Source organism: Chamaea fasciata, unplaced genomic scaffold (assembly GCF_029207755.1).
Source record: "Chamaea fasciata isolate MVZ Bird 193981 ecotype frontalis unplaced genomic scaffold, bChaFas1.0.hap1 SCAF_4, whole genome shotgun sequence".
NCBI classification, from domain to species: Eukaryota; Metazoa; Chordata; class Aves; order Passeriformes; family Sylviidae; genus Chamaea; species Chamaea fasciata.
The window spans coordinates 2,280,267-2,299,795 of NW_027094089.1; the positions used below are offsets into that span (position 1 = coordinate 2,280,267).

The 19,529-nt window shown below is 39.4% G+C and overlaps 1 protein-coding gene across 1 annotated transcript in view; it reads right to left on the reverse strand.

The window, feature by feature from the left end:
• The window catches only part of DOCK8 (dedicator of cytokinesis 8), a 69,665-nt gene that overhangs the window by 23,868 nt on the left and 26,268 nt on the right, over positions 1-19,529 (reverse strand). Inside the window, exons 16-29 of the mRNA XM_066180714.1 lie at positions 19,277-19,415; positions 17,658-17,759; positions 16,826-16,921; positions 15,514-15,748; positions 14,401-14,565; positions 12,865-13,040; positions 11,037-11,132; positions 9,996-10,091; positions 9,074-9,223; positions 6,584-6,697; positions 5,491-5,646; positions 2,647-2,786; positions 1,910-2,079; positions 441-586 (exon numbers count right to left, since the gene is read on the reverse strand). Coding sequence (XP_066036811.1) covers positions 441-586; positions 1,910-2,079; positions 2,647-2,786; positions 5,491-5,646; positions 6,584-6,697; positions 9,074-9,223; positions 9,996-10,091; positions 11,037-11,132; positions 12,865-13,040; positions 14,401-14,565; positions 15,514-15,748; positions 16,826-16,921; positions 17,658-17,759; positions 19,277-19,415 — 1,981 coding nt within the window. The remainder of the gene's footprint in view (positions 1-440; positions 587-1,909; positions 2,080-2,646; positions 2,787-5,490; positions 5,647-6,583; positions 6,698-9,073; positions 9,224-9,995; positions 10,092-11,036; positions 11,133-12,864; positions 13,041-14,400; positions 14,566-15,513; positions 15,749-16,825; positions 16,922-17,657; positions 17,760-19,276; positions 19,416-19,529) is intronic.

A 19,529-nucleotide genomic window follows, 5' to 3' on the forward strand; every position in this document is an offset into this window, starting at 1 on the left:
TTCCTCCTGCCATGCAGTTGTGTCAGCCAAACTGCATAGAAGGTTAAAAAAAATTTTTTAAAAAAATTATATATATATATGAGGAAAGACCCTACATAGAGAAAAAAAAGCAGCTGAATCCTAGATCCATGGATTCAGGTAAGACTGGAACTGTGGGGTTGCCACAGTGGCATTTGCTGATCTGGAAATATGTCTAGGTTTGGTGTGGAAATGGAAATAGGCATGTAGGAGAAAAAAGGTGAACAATGTATGGTAAAATAGCAATTAAATAACTAGAAGAGAATAGGAGAAGATGACAAAAGGACTATGAGGAATCTGTTGGAGTTGGAGGAAACAAAAATGCAGTTTCTCATGACTGTAGCTATTAGTGGCAAGAAAGGATAAAAGGAGGAAAAAAAAAGGAAGATGGAAACATAGAATTGGCAGGGCAGTGAACACACCAGTGACACCAGAGGCATTCCAGAATTCCTGATGTTGAACTGACTGCCTGCAATGGCAATGGCCACGTTTTGGTTGATTGCACCTGAAGACTCTTGTTCTTCTTCTGGGTTTCCAGTGCGTCCCTTTCCGCTGCGGATATCTGAAACTAAATTTGAAATATTCCATTGGAACTTCAGGAGCAATCCAGTTGCTTCTGCTCACATGACACAGTTTTCCATCGGTCTGTAACTTAGCAAAATAATTTGCACCTCCATCCCTGCGATTTTTTGTCTGTCTGAGGTACCAAGCAGTGAAAGAGGCAAAGCTTAAGCAAGAGAGCAAGAGAAATTACAGTCATCTGCAAAGACTGCCAAATTATTCAAATACATAAAATACATAAAATGTGGTAGCAAACATGAGATTATCTCTGAAGTTCAAAGCCAAGCCAGTGCTTTGTAAGACTTGGAACCATCCAGTTCTAGTTCATTTCAGTCAAGAGAACAAGCACATAAACTAGACATGGATTTGTTAATACTTAACAAAGTATGTAAGTCTGGTAAAAGCTGACAGATCCAGTATTGCCTGCTGACTTAAAGACAAATTTTATTTCAGGCACATAACTGCTTCTATTCCCTGCTGGTTCTTGACAGGAGAAATTTCAGCAAATCAAGTTATTTATACCTAAGTTTTGTAAAAATCTTGTCTGATTCTGAGCATCCACTTTGTGTTTTGCAAGTTCTGTTATTCAGAGAAGCTGACTGATCAGCTGGACCCCCTGTGCTCAGAATGGGATCACAGCCTCCTGTGACAGATTTTCCAAGGAAGACACTCTAAAACCTAGGCATAATGGTACACCTGGGCTTATTCATAATAATTCTTTTCATGTATGGCATAAGGATAATAATTAGATCAAAAGAATGGTGTGAGATCTAATTAGCCAAGGTATAGTAAATGCTTTCACCTTACCCTTTTGAAAGTGATAAATAACACTTTCATATTAGTAAGTTTTACGTTAAGACATTTAAATGCAAAACATTTTCAGAACCAGTGACAAAAATATACCCTTTGAAGTTTGTACATTTAATTAATTAATTTTGGTATAATGTTAATAGCGGTAAAAAAGCAATAGAAAAAGTGAATACAATCCAATTTCTATAATTGTGGTGTAACATGATGTCTGTATCACTAGCAGTATTTTCACTACTGTTAAGTGTATCTACAGCTAAATATTTCTTGCAGACCTTGCAGGCTTTATTTTGAAGGTCATAAAACCTACACTAAGAGATATGCAGGTGTGCTTATAGATGCATCTCCGATCTATCACTTCCTCATGAAGTGAGGACACAGAAGTTTTTTCTGTCTCTAAAAATCCAGTTCACTCCTAAGTAAAGAAATATTCAACCTTACTAGAGTAATCTTTTACGTTTGATAAATTATTTAAACAAGTCCATCTTAGAAGCTGAAAAATTTAATGTCAAAAAGGTCTTACTTGTAAAATCATGGAGTTGCGGTAGTGAATCCAAAATGATACCAACCAAAGGGAGGTAAAGGGCTGCAATTTTAATCTTCACCTCCTTTTTGGAGCAACGTGGGTCTAGGTCATGGGAACTCAGCAGGCTAAGGATAGCACTGACAGCTTTTCTTTGCACCTTGCTAATCCTGTTAACACAGAAACCATCTGTGAGCTGCATTCATGGACCATGCACAAACCATTTATAAATCAAAGATTTGATAAATAGAAAGACGGTGAAGGAAACAAATAATAAGCACCAATATGCACTTGATGATCTCTTTCATTCTGAGCAGAGATTCATGTCCGCTGCAAATGATAGGTATCTTATATCTCCAAGCCACTTTACCACAATCAAAGAGCACCCAAGCCTTTCAAACTTCCCATAAAAATTCGTTGCGGTAAAGAGAGATGCTTAAGGAAAAGAATCAAACTCTGGCCAAAGTTTAGCTAAACACTTAAGTTCAGACAAAGACAGAGGTGTTTTAGAGGGAAAAGAAACTGAAATTTTATGTTCTCAATTTGTGTATTCAGGCAACACTACCACCATAATAGTATATCGCAGATAAAACCATGACTGGGTCATTGCTATGTTACAGAGTGACTCACTGAAAAGAGTGGGGGAAGCAGGACTGTCCTGGAGTCAAACTATGGCCTTGCCAAGAGTAGTAGTGTGACCTGATCCCGTTTTAAAATCTGCAAATTAGGATACGCACCCCTCGCAGTCTGCGTCCAGTGCTGCAGCCAATTCAGTGAAAAGCAAGCCAGTCAGGAAGTGCTGCTGACGGTATTCAGCTGAGAGGTCAAACATACTTGTGATTTTCTGGTCCTGGAAACTAGAGCAGGAGCTGGAGTTCTACAGAAATATATTAGAAGCGTTAAAGAATGATCACCAAAACCAATGTCACAGTCACAGTCAATGCAGCCAACAGAAAATCTCTACCAGAGGAAAACCACAGACTTTGAAAGAAGGTTGGACATTTTGGAGGAAGATATCTGTGTGTGAAATTAAAAGCATCTGATTTCAAATGAGTTGCTTGCTAGGATGCAATCTCATCCTTTCCATTCTGTACGAGCAACTCATTTTACACTTTTTGAGATATAAAATTCCTACCCTGTATTCATTAGTTTGGACAGGACACAAAGTCAGAATTTTGTCCATTCTCGTTATATTGTTGGAGATCAGCCATTAGCTATCACAGAGCAAGAAAGTGCCTCTCCATTAAGAGGGACTTTGGTGTCAGAAGCTGTTCACTGTGTGTTCTTCAGCATCCATGAGGTCTAGTATGGAAGTAAGGTCAGGAAAGACATGTGAACAGTGTTTCCTTTTGCCCTGGAAATCCTTGGCTGAGTTGGCTGGCAGCTGGCATAATTTAGACCAGCCTTCAAACTGCTCTAACTTATGGCTGTGACTGATACACAGCCAGCCCAGGAATGGAAAGTTGCTGATATATATGCACTATGAACTTAAGTTTCTCCCATCATAGGTGTGTGCCACAGGTCACCTGGAATGTTTTCATCCCTTGGTCAGGTGAGTGTAAGTCTTAGACTCTACTCCCCACTGCAGCTGCTGCGTTTTAGGAGTCCACATTTTGCTTTTAATCTGTATTCTTCAGTATTCCTTCCAATATTTCTGTCAGTCACCTGGGAATAGTCCCAGAGCCCAAACACATGAAGTATCAGTATACCACACAGTGGCAGCTATCTTCTAGTACACTGGGTCAAATGAACCCCATGTCTCTTAGCAGCCTCATATTTTGGATCCATATACTTAGGCCCACTCCCATTCAACCTCAAACAAAAAGACATTGGCTGTGCTATGTTTGTGTGAAGTAATGTCAAAGTGTAGGGCACCGAGTTAAGTGAGTTTGGCTTCTCTCAAAAAACATCAAAAGATTTATTCACAAGACCATATTTCTACTGCAAGTCTAACTCAAGCTGGGCAGCACTCCTGTAGACAGATCAAAATTACTGCAAGAGTGGTCAGCTACCCCATTAAATCATGCAAAGACCACAAAAGCCTTATTGATTTGCACAGGTTTCACATTGTAGGTTACTCCTAAAGAAGAAAAGAGGACGTTGCTTGAAGGAAGGATTAATTAAACTGGTGTCGTCCAAACTCTTACTTGCTGGAACTAGTTACCAAACCTATGTTGATATTTTTTTATCCCTGTAAGCTGGAGTCATATTTCTAGCTCTTTGGCATCCAGGATTAGTATTAAAAATTAGTATTGTGACATCTGACTCTAAGACTTTGATGCTTTGCTTTTAGGACTGGGAAAAACTTCAGGAAAATACTATCTACTATTACAAGCCTGTGACAACACTTAATAAGGTATGAGATGTAGCCCATCTTAGCATCCAACTAATTCTTCGGCAATGACATTCAAAAAAGAAACCATGAATTTTAACTGCTTCATTACTCAGACTGTTTTTGTACCTCTCATAATTTTTTGTTTCAATTCCATCCCCTTGCCTCCCAGTATTGTGGCAATTACGGAGCATTGCACTGAAATGTTTCAACCCAGACCTGACCTCTGCAAGATCATTGAGGTGGAAAACAGACATGTGAGCAGCCTTCAATAGGGGGTTTTCCCCACTGTAAGAAAAGCAAGAAACCATCTCCAAAGAATGTAGAAGAGAAAAGCACAAGACTGGCAAAAGTGTATTGCATATCAATTAACAATTCCTTTTTTTGATGTGTTTGTGAACTTTGTGTGCAGGAAGGTCATGGGAGGTCCTGACATTAAGGAAGTAGAGATCTGTATCAGTATCAGACCAAGTCTGGAAAAATTTCTGGAGAAATGAGATATGATGAAGATTGCATGGTCTGCTCGGGATACCTGAGTGTTTCCACACAGAAAATCATTAAGTTCAAATAAAAAGGAGAACACTGTTCAGGAAACCACAGAGAAATCATGGACAAAGATATAGCAGGATCTGTACTACTGTGCTGGGGAGAAGCCCAGAAGAAAGAACACTGCTACTGGAAAAAAAAAAAACATGATAATCCTATTTTAAGCAACATGAATGCTCAACAAAAATTCATTATTCCAGGATATTGAAAACTGCAGTGTATTAGTCACTAACTTAGATAGTGGCACCATATACTTCCACCTGGGAAGTAAGAAGTTCCATTAGAAGGCAAACACACAGAAAGCATGCACTGCTGCACGCCGTAATTCTCCAAAACAGATACTGAAATACATATTTGTGTTTGTGTGTAGATGGGATAAGGGTGTGCCTAGAAACTGGCCTTCAGAGCTGTGTTCCTTTTAGACCTTGTGTGTCTACCCCAATAGTAATTTTCTGTGTGCATGTTTCCAGGGGAGTGTCCGTGTCACGTTCAACTTTAACTCCTGTAAATGCAGTTCTGGAGTAGTACTCTTGTACCCTTTCTTCTTATGCCCCTTTTAATCAAGTGGGAAATTTTTCTCCCTGATCCAACAAGGGCTGGATCCCTAATTCTAACTTAAGTATTTGAATACAGAGCAACGTAAGTATTTTTCTACATGTGCTCCATGTGATGTTCAATCAATACCTATCTAATGGACAACCACCTGGGAGGACAAGGAGGGAGAGGGAGATGCTGGAGCAGATGCAGGTGTCACGAAGAAGAGGTTCAGATTGAGGTAATGCTCATGGCTGCAGAGAATTCTCAGGAACTCAAGTCTCATGGAAATCAGGGTGGAGAGTGAATTCAGCTTGTTGGAAAGCTAGGAAAAACAAACAAAAAAGTGTCAAGTGATGGGCTAGCATTATTTAAATTACCATGTAGTGAAATATCCTGCTCCCTGAAAAGGACATAGACACATAGCCCTGTGTGCATTAAAATGCTAACTGTACCTAACTAGTTTACGTACATTAGCTGCTCTTTGTTTGACAGTGATGGTGTCTCTCTCCCTGCTCCCCAGCTGACTTATCAACTTCTGAAGAGATAACAAATTGCTTCTTTTTTTCTCCCAGAACAAAAATGTACAATATTTTTGTCTTTTGCATAAGACAAAAATTAAAAACAAGCCAAACTTCTGTGACACTGTGGCAAATTCATAAAATGTCCTGCTAAGTAACACAGGACATCAGTGATCTCATTATTTCCCTTCTTTATCAACAATGACATCAGTGAAGGAATTCCTGGAGGTATCTGACAAACCTGCACACATACAGGTCACAGAACAGATGGAAAATGTTCCCTGTCAAATACAACAAATAATTTCGTAACAACATCCTGCATCATCATTTATTTTTAATTTTCAGAGACTTGTAAAGCAGGAAGATGTGTATTATTCTGAGTGACTCCCCGAAATCTAAATACTATCCTCACAACACTCAGCAGGAGGAGTCAGAAATTTGATCTGTATTATCTGCTAAGGGAAGTAAAAAAGTAAGAGAAGAAAAGTGGTTGTATGGGTGGTTGTATGGATGGTTCGCAGCAGTGCAAGCTATGACATTTCTAAAAGAGTCTTTGCCTCCACTCAATTTTTTTCCTGCAGGTCACAAATCAAAAGAGATTTTAAAATCATTGCATATGCAATAGGAAATAGGAAATTTACCCGGACCTTTAACACAACTCAAAGGATCTTGATGGATAAACTAATCAAACAGAACAAAACACATAAGCCAAATGCAATCCCAATCATGCATGGTGCCTACCTGATTACAGTAATGTTTGATGAGATTAAACACAAATCCTCGATCCATTAAAGAAAGAAGATCATACAAGAAAAATGCCAGGCTGATATTAATTTTTTCTGCTTGTTCACTTTCCTTAAAAAAAGAAAAAAGCACCAATTACGATGTATAAAACTTACAAAAAGGTGGAAGACTTTTTAGAATAATGAAAAACAGTGCAGGGGTCAGCTCCCAGAAACATCCGAGGGAAAATACAGGACAAGATTGTTTCAGTTCTCCAGTTCACATGATTTTGTTAAAATTGCACAGAATCACTTCTGTAAATTATTCCAACTGTTTCACAGAGAAATGCCACAGGATGAATGAACTGGTCATTTGTGCACCCCTTTGGGCTGACAACAATGAAATGGAATTTGAGACCTGTTCTGAATTGCCTATTGGCTGCATGATTCTTTTTTCCTATTGAACATCAGAGAATGCTGGTTTAGGAACTTAAAATACATAAAATATTAAGAAAAATCTGTGCTGACTTTGCCGATGGAATGGCAAGTAAATTTTGTTTAGAAATTTCAAGTGTAAAACTGACAGTAACAAAATACTAATAAGATAAATCTGTGGGGTTCACCATCCAGCAGCTACTCTCTTGCATGCTTGGAATTGATCTGATTACCAGAGTTACATTGCCTCCAGTAAGAATCATAAAGAACTTCATGTACCCTCTAAAATGAGGCTACAGTTACTTCAAACCAAACATACCAAACAATTTAAATCATAAACTCTCAGCAGCCTATATAGTTCACTGAGAGGAATTAGTGAAGGTGCCTGAGGGATCTGCATACGTTCAATGCTCAAAACTGACAGAGGAGATGACTGAGAAAAATACTGCCTGTACTGGCACCTCTGACTAGTGAGAACAGGTGTGCAGCACCTCAGGGTGGCTACAATTCACTTTTTAGTTTTTCAAGCACTTTGTTTCTGTTCAGGAATATATATATTCCCTACAGTCTGAAATTTGCACAGGGAAACATTTTTCTACAGTGAACAAAAAAATAGTTTTCCACTACCTTATAGGGCAGGCAAGCATTTGCCAGATGTATCACTGTAAAAATCCAGGGCAATCTGACATGCTCAACTACATATTGAAACATCAATTATCACTTATTAGATTTAAAAATCAGACACACATTGCCAACTACTCTATATACCTAACCAGTGGCCCTAATTCCAAATACACTACTGTGGAATTTTCACACACAATCAGGTTCTATATTCTATCAAAAGGAGAATTAAATTAACAACACACAAAACCCTGTGTATTTTTTGTGAGGAAGCCATAAATACTTATTTCTTTGCAAAGCCTACAATGCTGTTAAAGCATTTTCAATGTAACAAATTTTTATTTCACAATGTATTCGAAAAGAAAGTCACTGATGGCTTAGGTGAACCTTTCTGTGCAAATTATTTCTCTGCATGTGGCTATCACAGAAGCACACCAGTGGATTGAGCTTCAAGGTGAAGCTTCAAGAACAACCTTTTGGTGGACAGTGACAATCCCTTCTGTCATTCTCTGCCCCAGTTTGTTTGGTCTTACCCTCTCCCAGTTTCTGATCCTCAACAGCACTTGGAGAAGTGGATTAAGAAACTGAGCTTGTTGAAAAGTGACCTAGCAGGCCAGGTCTCCTGGCTGCTCTGCCCTGCCCTGCTGCAGATCACTCTGCTGGGCTACCATAATGCGTTTGGCAGCTCTGGGGCATGAAAACAACTTGATTACAGCAACTGAATGAACAACAGTCACTCATTGCCTTTCTGTGGCCTTTGTTTTTTCTACTGGCCAGTCCAAAGGGGTATCAGCGATGTAGACTGACATTAGCAATGTTAAAATATAAATTACAGTTTCTGATCCTTTCAACTTTATAATCTGTTGTATCAGTGCAATTCGTTAAAAGTAGTAAGAATTTATGGGACTAGGGGTTTACTTCTTGTCTACAATTTTCAAGTGCCCAGTGCCTCTTTAAACAGATCAAGAGTTAGATCACTTGTGGCTGGCTTGTGCAACACTCACAAGGAGCACTGCCTTCCTCTGGCATATACCACTGCTACAGAGAAGTCAGATGAGGAATTAAACACAATGCAGTAGGATAGAGGGTAACTGCAAAGGGGGATAAAAGGAGGAAGTCCTGCTGGGGCTGCAGTCTGATGTGCTAACATGGCATAAAGCATTACTAGAACTGAAAATGGATGTCCAGCCTCTCCTGTCAATAGGAAAGGGAATTCTCTCCTTGCACACTGTAGCCAGACTGAGAAGCTGGCTGAGGAACCAAGCTGAACAAAAACAGTCTCTCAAGGGAGTGCAAAGCTGCCCTTTACACTGCCACAACCCTCACTTAAGGTCCATGTGAGAATATTGGCCTAATTCTTGCAACACTGCTGATATTGAAATGAGATTAAGTGTAGCTCAGTGTAACACAAGATGAGTAGCAAGGATCCATAGTGCTTATTTCATCCACTTACCTTGGGTGGTTTGACTACAAGTGCAGCAATCTCTGAAGTAATCACACTAACTATAGTGGTAATATCATCTTTGAAACGATCGGAAAACCGGCTTCTTCGTGGGTTATCTTGCTTCTCCAGGTTGTGAACATACTGAGCCATACTCTTTATCTGCAAAGCAGAAGAAAGAATACTAAAAAATGCCCAAACTGGAGGTAAAATACTGCTTTAAGTTTGTTTGTAAGAGTAAGATTTCCTACTTCTTTTTCCCTGAATTAAATCACTCATTTTCTCAAAGCTGCTATGGCAATGACAACAGAGGGAATAAGACTCAAATACAGACAGACATTGATTCCTGTTCATATTCATGCAGTTGGCTACTCTTAGTACTTGAAATCAGAATCACACTTCCCCAGTCCCTTGCATCTGCAGTTCTGAAATGCTGCTGCTTGCAACTTTTTCCCTTCATGGTGACAGACAGGGAGTGACACTTGTGGAATTCTTATTTTTTGACCTAATGCTGCATTACGTACATGCTGACAGTGGAAATCAGTATATTTTTTCCACTGACATGCATCTCCACGGGGCTCTGTCGAACTGTGAGTTTGTGGAGCTTTGTCACTGCTCCCATGTTGTTAACAAAATGGAAAAGACAGGAAGAGATATTCACTGAAAAGGAAGGGCTTGGTTGATGTGTGTCTCTCAGTTTTTTGCAAGCTGTGCACTACTGCTCATGTAGTTCATGCAGAACTTTGCCATTACTGCCATAGTGAGGAAGAAGGGTGAATACCACGAATTCTTTAGTTGTACTTTCATTATTTGAGACCTCTCCTTTATACAGGGCTGGATAACTGAAGAGGTCACCACCCAACTGAATCTGTGCCTGGAGAACCTACTACACGCCACCATTAATTAATTGTAAAATACCACTGTTGACTCTTACCAGGAGCTCAAAGAAGAACCAGGCATACTTGAAGACTGATTCTCTCACCATGCCCGTGCTGACCACCATCTGCAATGCCAGTTCCTCATGGAAATGCTACATAATAAACACAGACTGTTGGAAAATGGCTTTTCAATCAACTCATCTTTCACTTTCAACATCTTCCCTGCAGGAAACTTTTCCATACTGAAGGGTGAGCAGCCAGATGGAGATACGTGGGCATCTTTGTAAGATCAGAAGGCAGATTTGACAAAAATGACATCTAAAGAATGCTGTTGCCAAGCACACTTTGAGACCCATTTTTCTGTGGATCCAGAAGAAGAGGAAAATGCCTGTGGACCATTCTCAGGTCATTGTCTACATGCACTACAGGGAGCAGTCATGTTTCCCACTACCTGCTAAGCATTTTTGTTAAGCACATCCATGTTTTTTCTGAGAGAAGGTAGAAGTAAGATTGACTCTGTGGTGGAAGAGAAGGACAAAACAATAACCACAGCAGACCTTGTACAGACATTCGTAGATGGAGACAATACTTTTTACAATTAGTTCTGAACACAAGACACACAATCCCAATTATCTAAACTTTTAGGAAATTCTAATCTGGACTACAAAAAGTTTGGTTCTAAAAGCTACAAAAAGGGACAAAAAAAAAGAATTCTTGACAGAAGAAACAGGAGGCAAATATCTCTGAATGGAGTTTATGGTAACATGTAAAGACAGGTATCCAAGGGTAAATAGCAGTGGAAAATGACCGAGGCTTTAAGACCTTGAGAAAGAGAGCAAATGGAGGATCCAGACAGGCTGCTACTTGTCTAAATCTGTCCTGGATAAAGAATCTAACGACTCTGGAGCAGAAGCAAAACAGTTTGAGTAATATTTACTGACTGATTCAATATCTCATCACTAACTCCTTGTTTGATAAAATTGGTTGATATTTTGTTCTGTTGCTTCCCTCTCCACATTTAGACGCATTAATTGCCAGCACTACCTCAGGACACTCCAGTTCTGTAAGGAGTTCCCTCATGCACAGCTGTAGCCTACCTTTTTATTGGATGATCTTGCACTTCCACAAAGGCCTGACGTGTCATTTGTTCCTTCAACATAGTAAGACATCCGACTGGAGCTGTGATCCATAGGCTGAGGGACACAGATAGAAGAAATACATAATAGTAAATTCATAAGTTACTTAATCTAATTAACAGAGAAGAAATCACCCACAGTGGGGGGGTTTGTTTTGGGTTTTTTTTTTTTTTGAGCATGCACAGACATTTATCTAAACAGTTCTTTTCTTTCTTTCTTCCCATCCCTCTTCCCACTCAAGGCCTAAGAGCACCCGACAGCAGGAGCACAGCAGCAGCAGCAGGGTGCGAATGCCAGCACTGCCATCAGGTGCCCAATGGCAGCACTGCAGCTGTGCTTTGGAGTATTCGGTTCACCCTTCAAAAGGTTTAAGTTTATCCCCTGCTCTACATGAAAAATAATTATCCCCTTCAAGTCTTCCTTCCATTAGAAGTTATGCCAGTCTAAGAGGCAGTGAAACGGCAGTAACCAATTGTAAATTGCTACGTTTATCAGTGTGAGGAACTGTAATATCGAACATTTTAATTTTGTGTATTAATTTGAGAAAATGCCTTGAGCTCTGGTTTGGTTTTTCTTTCCCTAGGACAAAGTACATTAGCATAAAATTCATAAAATTCAAATCTACCCTATTAAAAATTGCTATGGGTGGATATATATGCCTATACAAACAAATCAAATAAATTGTCAAAGCCTGTGTATCTTACTAGTCCTGGTTTAATTAGCTGAAGACCTGTACCTATTCATTTTAAGTGGAGAGGCATATGCTCATACAATAGAGAAAAAAATCTTCAAAATAGTTCTGAAAAAAACCTACTTGAGAAGCAATACTTTAAATATTTAAGACTCAAAGAAAAGTGAGGGGGGATATGGTTTAAACTTCATCAGATGTACTTCTGCAGAGCTCTGCCAGGGCTGCAACTAGCAGCAGGCTCCTTGCACAGGGGAAAAAATCCTGCTTGTGCTAGAGGCATAGCTTCCCATCTCTGGCTGAGCAGACAACTTTAAGTTTTAGTTTCCAAAGACAACTGCGCACAACCATCCTCATAAACCTCTGAGATGGGCTGGAATGCTTGCTGTAGATCAGCAAGCACCTGGTGCCAATCAGGGAAGCAAAATCCTTCCTCCTGGATGTTGTTGACCTTTCTGTTCTGCAAGCTATTGGTGGTTTATGTAGCAGTGGGTAGGAATGCAGAAAAATCTTTTATTTCACTCTGTGGCTGAATGAATTATTTGGAAAGACTTAGGTGAAAATCATGCACGAAGCATCTGCACTGTAGCTGATATAAAGTTGTGGAACTGCTGTCATACAATTGACTACTTGTTTGTTTGTTTGTTTGTTTGTTTTGGGGGGGTTGTTTTTTGGTTTTTTTTTTGTTTGGTTTGGTTTTAATAGGAAACTATTTATCAACAAACAAAAAAAAAGGAAGAACGGTCTGTGACTGCACTAACTCTGTGACTTGGACCAGACCAGGTCACCAGATGTGAACAGAACTTAAATACCTGGAATAACAGGATAGTGAGGCACATAAAAAAATCAAATGCCTCTGTGGAGTGTCTAAGCCACAAACAAGAGATAGAGTTCTCACCTCTTGCTCTCCATTGGTAAGAGACATCAGAATTTAGCAGTGGGATTTAGCATGTATCTATGCCAAATCAGATAAACAGAAAATGTCTCTGGTGATACATACAGTGGATTTACAAGAAACAAATTCAATCCTCAAAGACAAAATCTAGATTATTAGGTTTTGGGCCATACCCTTCTTCAGATACTTGACTTTGTTCTCTTTACCTTGGATGACATGATGCTTTTGACCTCCTCATCAGTTGCAGCTTGTGTAACAGTGATGTCAGGATTGCTGCAGCTTTTCACTCTGCTCTGCAGGAGTTTATTTCCAACAGACACTGCAGAAGTGCGCCCAAAGGTGTAATAACGAGACTCTGTTGAAACAGCACTGCTGCCTCCACCTGCCAGGGTGAGATGTTTGAATTAAGACTAAAGGACATATCTGTGAGGCAATCGTGAGGTTCAAGCCAGTTTTGCTCATTGGTGTTATAACAACAGCATTTTGAAAAGAATAAAGGTCCTGACAAGCCCACTACCAACTGCTTCATTAACAATCTATGCAGGCACTGAATGATAAGTTACAGATATTACCCCAGTCAACAGCTCACAAGGTGGTTGCACGAGCAGTACCAAAAGATTAATAGGGCTAGCTAAGTAGAAATTACAATAGCTCTTTCTTCCCATCAGCTCTTTTTAATTTGCTGTAGATTAAGACAATATTCACAGGCCTAAACACAAAATACCATTTTCGACACATATGATTTAATTCTATGTTTGAAGTATCCAAGGAATAGGGAGCACTGCCATCAGGAATTTCACTAAATGGTATCTAGTATTCAGTTTCATCACAGACCTTTTTTTATCCAGGACAAAGAATTCCCAAGTGTATGTGAGTTCACAGATTTTAGAATATACCAACATCAGTCTAGATGTCACTCACAGGGGATTTAAATTAATATTCAAAAGAGAAAAAGGCCTACATATCTTTAGCTCTCACAGCACAGCTGCTTGTGATAAGTCATTTAACATATACAAATTAATCAAATGAATCCTATAGGCTTTAGGATAACGATTGCAACAGAATAAGAAAATGGTTGAGGTTGGAAGGGCCCACTAAAGGCCATCTAGTCCAACTCCTCTGCTCAAGCAGGGTCACCTTGAGTCAGCTGCCTGGGACTACAACCAGGTGGCTTTCTACTATCTCCAAGGTGACAGGCTTCAAGAATCACCTGTCTAAACCTGCTGGTCATACAGCATTTATCCTCCAATGACATCCTTAATGCAAAGGAGATTGTGGGTGAGCTTGGCACTATACCACCTGGCAGTAGGTTACTTTGCATGGTCAGTAAAAAATTGGCATCTTAAGGCCATTTTAACTCATGAAAGAAATTCTTCTAGAAAAAGTTTCAGTTTAGGCAATCTTTACTTCATTCATCTTCACAAAGCTACAACATTGCTTGTAGCTGTGGAAACCTCTCACCTCAACCCTTCACCTTATGTGAATAACTGAGGGAATGGACATTTTGAGGGGCAAGTCCATATTGCTCTTTGCAGTGCTGATATTCCTGACCTACCCCTGAGAAAAATGGTATATCAGAACAGTGTAAGTGTTTAAATGCTATACAGTCTGGGTCTGAGAAGCTGTGTTTCGTATCTTATAGGTCAGTGCTTCAAATCTGCCTCTCAAAAACACCATGCTGAATAGCATGTATCAAGAAAAAAGCCACTTTTGCAACCCTTGCCCCAACATTGCAACAATACCTGGTTTGACCACTTCTCTTTGTGCATCTGGCAGACGAAACACATAGTACACATAAGATGCCAGGAGGCAGTTCCTCCCATGCTGATCCTTGCTCAGCTCTTTGCTGTTGTGGAGACTGTTCACTATTGCAACCACAGACTCAAAGGCAAACTGTGAGAAGTTGGCTGTAAAACAAAGGCAAAAATTACAGTCAGCACTGAAGGCTGTTAACATCATTAAGTGAGGGCATTGTTTGTATCAACAACTAATCTTACAAGGTTCAATTCAGTCCAGAACAAATTCAGAGTTTTAGACAGCAATTGCTATGCCTAACCAGACCCAGAGTCTACTCAGGCCAAACAACACTCTACAGCAGCCCCACCATTTCAGCCTAATCACTGCTATTCTGTCAGTTTGTGCTACAAAAAAGCAGTCTGTAACTGATAATTACATTTCTAGCAGACTTCACACATTTCCTTTAAAAATATCTTCTTGCAGAATACTAAGACTCATTACTCTCCAGCAACAGACAAATACAAGCTAGCAGGCTTTAGCACAAACATATTAGTGGAGGACAAGTGTTGACTATTTGAATGAAATAGGAGATGAACTACACCACTGTCTGCAAGTATGCCATTCTTCTGGACTTAACATATGTTATGGGCAACTGGCACCTCAGTAAAACAAAAATTAGACCTTAGTATATTCTCTGGTTTTGTGCTCATTCAACTCTATCTCAAGATATTTGGGCAGAGGATATGGTGCAGACAGCGGTGCCAGTTGTAGGATAATGATTTTGCTGGTGTTCTACTTGCAAAACAACTCAATTCCAAGCACAGTTGAACCACAAACCACTTTCTGACCTACATTTTCAGATAAGTAAATTACTACAGTTTCATGTACCTTCCAACCAGAGACTGAGAGTCTGTATGTAGGAGAAAAGGAGAAAAGACAGCAAGTCAGTTAAGCCTGATTTAATTGTGCAGTGAAACTCTGTCTTGAGCACCACAACTCCTTCTGAAGTGTGCTATGCTAGACACTAAATCCAAGCCTGAATATTTTAACAACCCACATTCCCCCCACCTTTCTAGGTTGCTTGAAAAGCCTCTTGAAGGCCATGAACCAGTAAATACCTGTCTGGCCAGCTATGACCATAGGCTGTACAGCCAGCTGGAAAAGTTTATCTAGTACCAAATACAAAAATAAGACAAGAGGTTCAAGGCGTGAAGAATTCAAACATATAATGCTGAGTTTCAATTCATGCTCCAGAGAAGCTTCTGTAATCTTCTGATCCATCACTCGAATGGGGAATGTCACTTGGCTTTCCAGAGAATGGCACAAGGTGAAGAACTTCTCCAGGTGGTTGTCCTGCAAATACAGCGTACTCAGTTAACAAAGTCGATATATTTCAGGCCACTGCTAGCTGAGGAAAGCCTGATTGTACCACCTTATGGGATGAAAGGAAAGATTTTCACCTTTCTGGCTTTCAGTAGTGGTTGCTTTGAGTGATCAGCTAGTAGAGCAGCTGCCATAGCGTTTTGTTTGCTCCTCTTCATCTGGTTCAAATTCAGACTGTTACTGCCCTCACTAAACTGATTGCTTCATTTAATGAAAAGGCTTTTCCTTCTATCTGATAAAACTCTGTGATATCATAGGTTTATAGTCCCTCTGCTACTCACACCTGAGTTCCAGCCACATACAAGTTATGTGCCATACGAGTATGCCCTACTTGTATTTAAAAAACATGCTGCAATGGGGTGATGGACCTGCTTCAAACACAGGACCTTCAGCTGTTAAGGACATATTTACCAGAATAAACTAAAATGGGATAAGGGGTATGAACCACTGAAAAGCAGCAGAATCAAAACAAAGCCTTCCGCCTCAAACCAGCATCTCAGTAAGATGGGCAAAGATCCAATTTCCTATGGCATTTAAATGACCAGAATAACTGAGGTCTCACCCAGCACTAAGCTTGTGTCCCCAAACCACATGGCATTGACACGTGAGCTGCTTAACCCACACTGGTGGTGTATGACCTGCCCTTGGAGGTGGGGAGGTGCTATGTGCTTGGGGATATGGACACATTGTCTGAACTAGCCCTGAAGAGCAGATGAAACTGTGAAGCTTTGAAGAACTGCAGAAACTGACACTGTGCCCTGCCTGCACCTTTCAATCACACCCACAGCAGACTCCTGCTGAGCTGAGAGGACACCAAGCTCCCTATTGCTCCATGTGACTTGCTGCCAAGAATGCTTATTTATTCACTTCTACCAGTAGATTTAATTTCACCAAAGGATTTCATTCACAGAAGATATCATGTTATTTCCGTAGCTCCTAATTTTTTTTTTTTTAACTGTATGGGCTTAAACACCCGCTAAATTGGCTTGGTCATCTGAATTTTCTTTGAAATGAAACTACAGCTGTGTGTTACGCCTGATGGATTACCTGGGTGTGAACAGATGACACAGCTTGAACTTCAACAATGAAAACGCCCTTGTGTCCTTCAACCCACTTTATAGGTGGTGACTGAGATGGAATTTTCTGTGATGAAAAAAAAAAACGGGAATCATCTTCTTTTTAATGCTCAAACAGAACATCTGTTTACATGAGGGTCCATAAAATTCCCACTCTTCACTTAATTTTAGACATTCAAATTCAGTGTCACACAGAGGATTACAGCAAAGCATCTCCTTGTTCTAATAGACATTTGGACAGAAGCTGATGCACTGAACAGGGAAATTTAGAGAATTTCAGCTGGATGTCTAGCACAGACCATGTAAATAAACATCTTCTAATGGGATATTGTTAAGGCTAAAACTTCCTGCTCAAAGCATTGCCAAAGGCATTCCATGGTGATGTGGTGGAGTTTAAACCCTCTGGACAAGTTTACTGAGAGGACATGGATTTCTGCCCCAGTAATACCACCTGATTCCATTTCTACTCCCCCTTCCTCCAAACCACAGAAAAAACCCCCAAATTATCCTATGAAAGAAATCGAATTATTGCCTTGACACTCTCTAAACAAATTTATCCCTGATTAGACAATTTACAAGAATTTGTTTGCATAGCTATCTTCTAAAAAAACAGTGTAATGATATAAAATAATAACACCAGAGACAATAATAACAACAATAACAACATTTTTCTCCACACACACCCTTTTAAAGAACAAAAACAAGGCACTGCCTACCAGCAGCCAGCAATGTTAGTTTGTAAAACACTTAGGCTGCTCTCCTGCATTAGGAAAATACTATCTTTTAATAATTTTGTTTGTTACCTCAGGAGAGTGAATTGAATAGTGTAAAGGCAGTTTATCCAATGCCACAGGAAGACTATAATGTCCAGTCTGAAGACGATCATTTAACAGAATTGGCAGCCACTGAAACAAATGAAGAGAAAACACAGCAATATTCCTGATGATATATGATTAGACCTATTTATTTGTTAGATACAGTCAACAAAACAACAAATGAGATATTGACCCAAGCGTCTCTGCTCCAACTCATTCAACAGTAATCTCTTTGTATTTTAAATTCAAAGATAGCTGTTAGCTACTGTAGAAAAATGTACAAGACTGCTTTACAAACCACCTCTTTTGAAGAAAACAAACACAGAGCTTCTCATGTGTGACACACATTTTTCTAATTAATCATATCAGAAGGATTTAGTGGATCCATGTTTTCATTTAAAAATTCATGTATCTTGAATACACTCATTCTTGGTATTGAAGCAAATCAACAGCTAAAGTTTTTCTGGGATTAAATTGAACATCTTCCTTGTGGTCACCATGCCACACTGACTTGTCATATCCCTGCATTGATATTTGGACACATTTAATTTTTTATTTAAGTCTGAAGGAGCCTGAGCATTTGAATGTCACAGAGCATAAACATTTTGTATTTAGGTGAACAGAAACTTGAAAATTAAGTCCTCACCCATGTAAAATCTTAGTCCTGAACTAATTCATTTCTTAACAATCCCAAAGACACTGGTGGGACTATAACTGTCCATAAAAGAAAGACCACTTGAAAGGATTCTCAATACTGTGGTTAAAAAGCCCCAAAAGCTAACAAAGAAACAAAAAAGCAAACAACCAAAAACACACAAACACAACAGCCTCCCAAACTTCTTAGCAAGAACACATGGAAAGCACTTGTCAGGCTCCACAGCTCAACTGCTGACCACAGCTCTAGGACATTTTCAAATCTGAAGCATCATTCTTTTCAATTCTTTCCTTTTATATTAAAATCTCTCCAGTTAAAAATACTGTTTGATAAAGAAGAAGGTCAGAGAACTATGCTACAACATGTATTTCTCAACCTAAGACATACTTGTCTCAAAATGAAGCTAAAGAAGGCAAGAGAATTACAGAGTAGCTTTTAGAGTCTTTCTGTTTTTTGAATTTTTATGTGGATAAAAGAAAATTTAGAACAGAAATGAAGAGCCATGTAAAACCTAATTGAAAATATTACATCAGCTGTTACCTCACGTATGAACATGGTAACAGTAACAATTGTAATTACGTATGGTTTAGGGTTTTTTTGTTTGTTTGTTTGTTTGTTTTTCACTAAATAGAATCCAATAGAATGAGATTATCTCCTATAAGGCATTGTTGTTGCAAATATTTAGGTGCATATCTCAGTTGAATCAGGTGAATTCATTAAGTTCAAAGACAGTTAACACAGTAAAAATCATAGGATGAGGATCTAACCCATCTCAGGCGGCATCTAGATTCTTTGAATTCACACTAAGACCTTCCACTGGTTTTGCTGTATTGCCATAACGAGAAAGGGAATAAATGACAAAATTCTTGACAAGGAGAGAGCCTGTTTACACTTAAACACACACATACACCCACCCACCCACACCCACTCTTATGCATCACATGGAACTTACTGAATACCCTATGAGAGTTTCAACAGATGCTCCTTGCTTTGGCTGGCAGCTGATGTGATAGAATGTGAACAGTAGATGGTGTTTCTCTGTGAGTTTTGCTGGCAGCTTAATTTTCACTTCTTCATAAAAGTCAGGGGATCTGTTTAAAAAAAATGCCAAGCATGTTCCCAATGTAAGTACAAGACTGAACAAGAGGCAAATTTGCCACCTGGCTTTCAGACGCTATGGTTATAAAACCAGATAAATTCTGAAA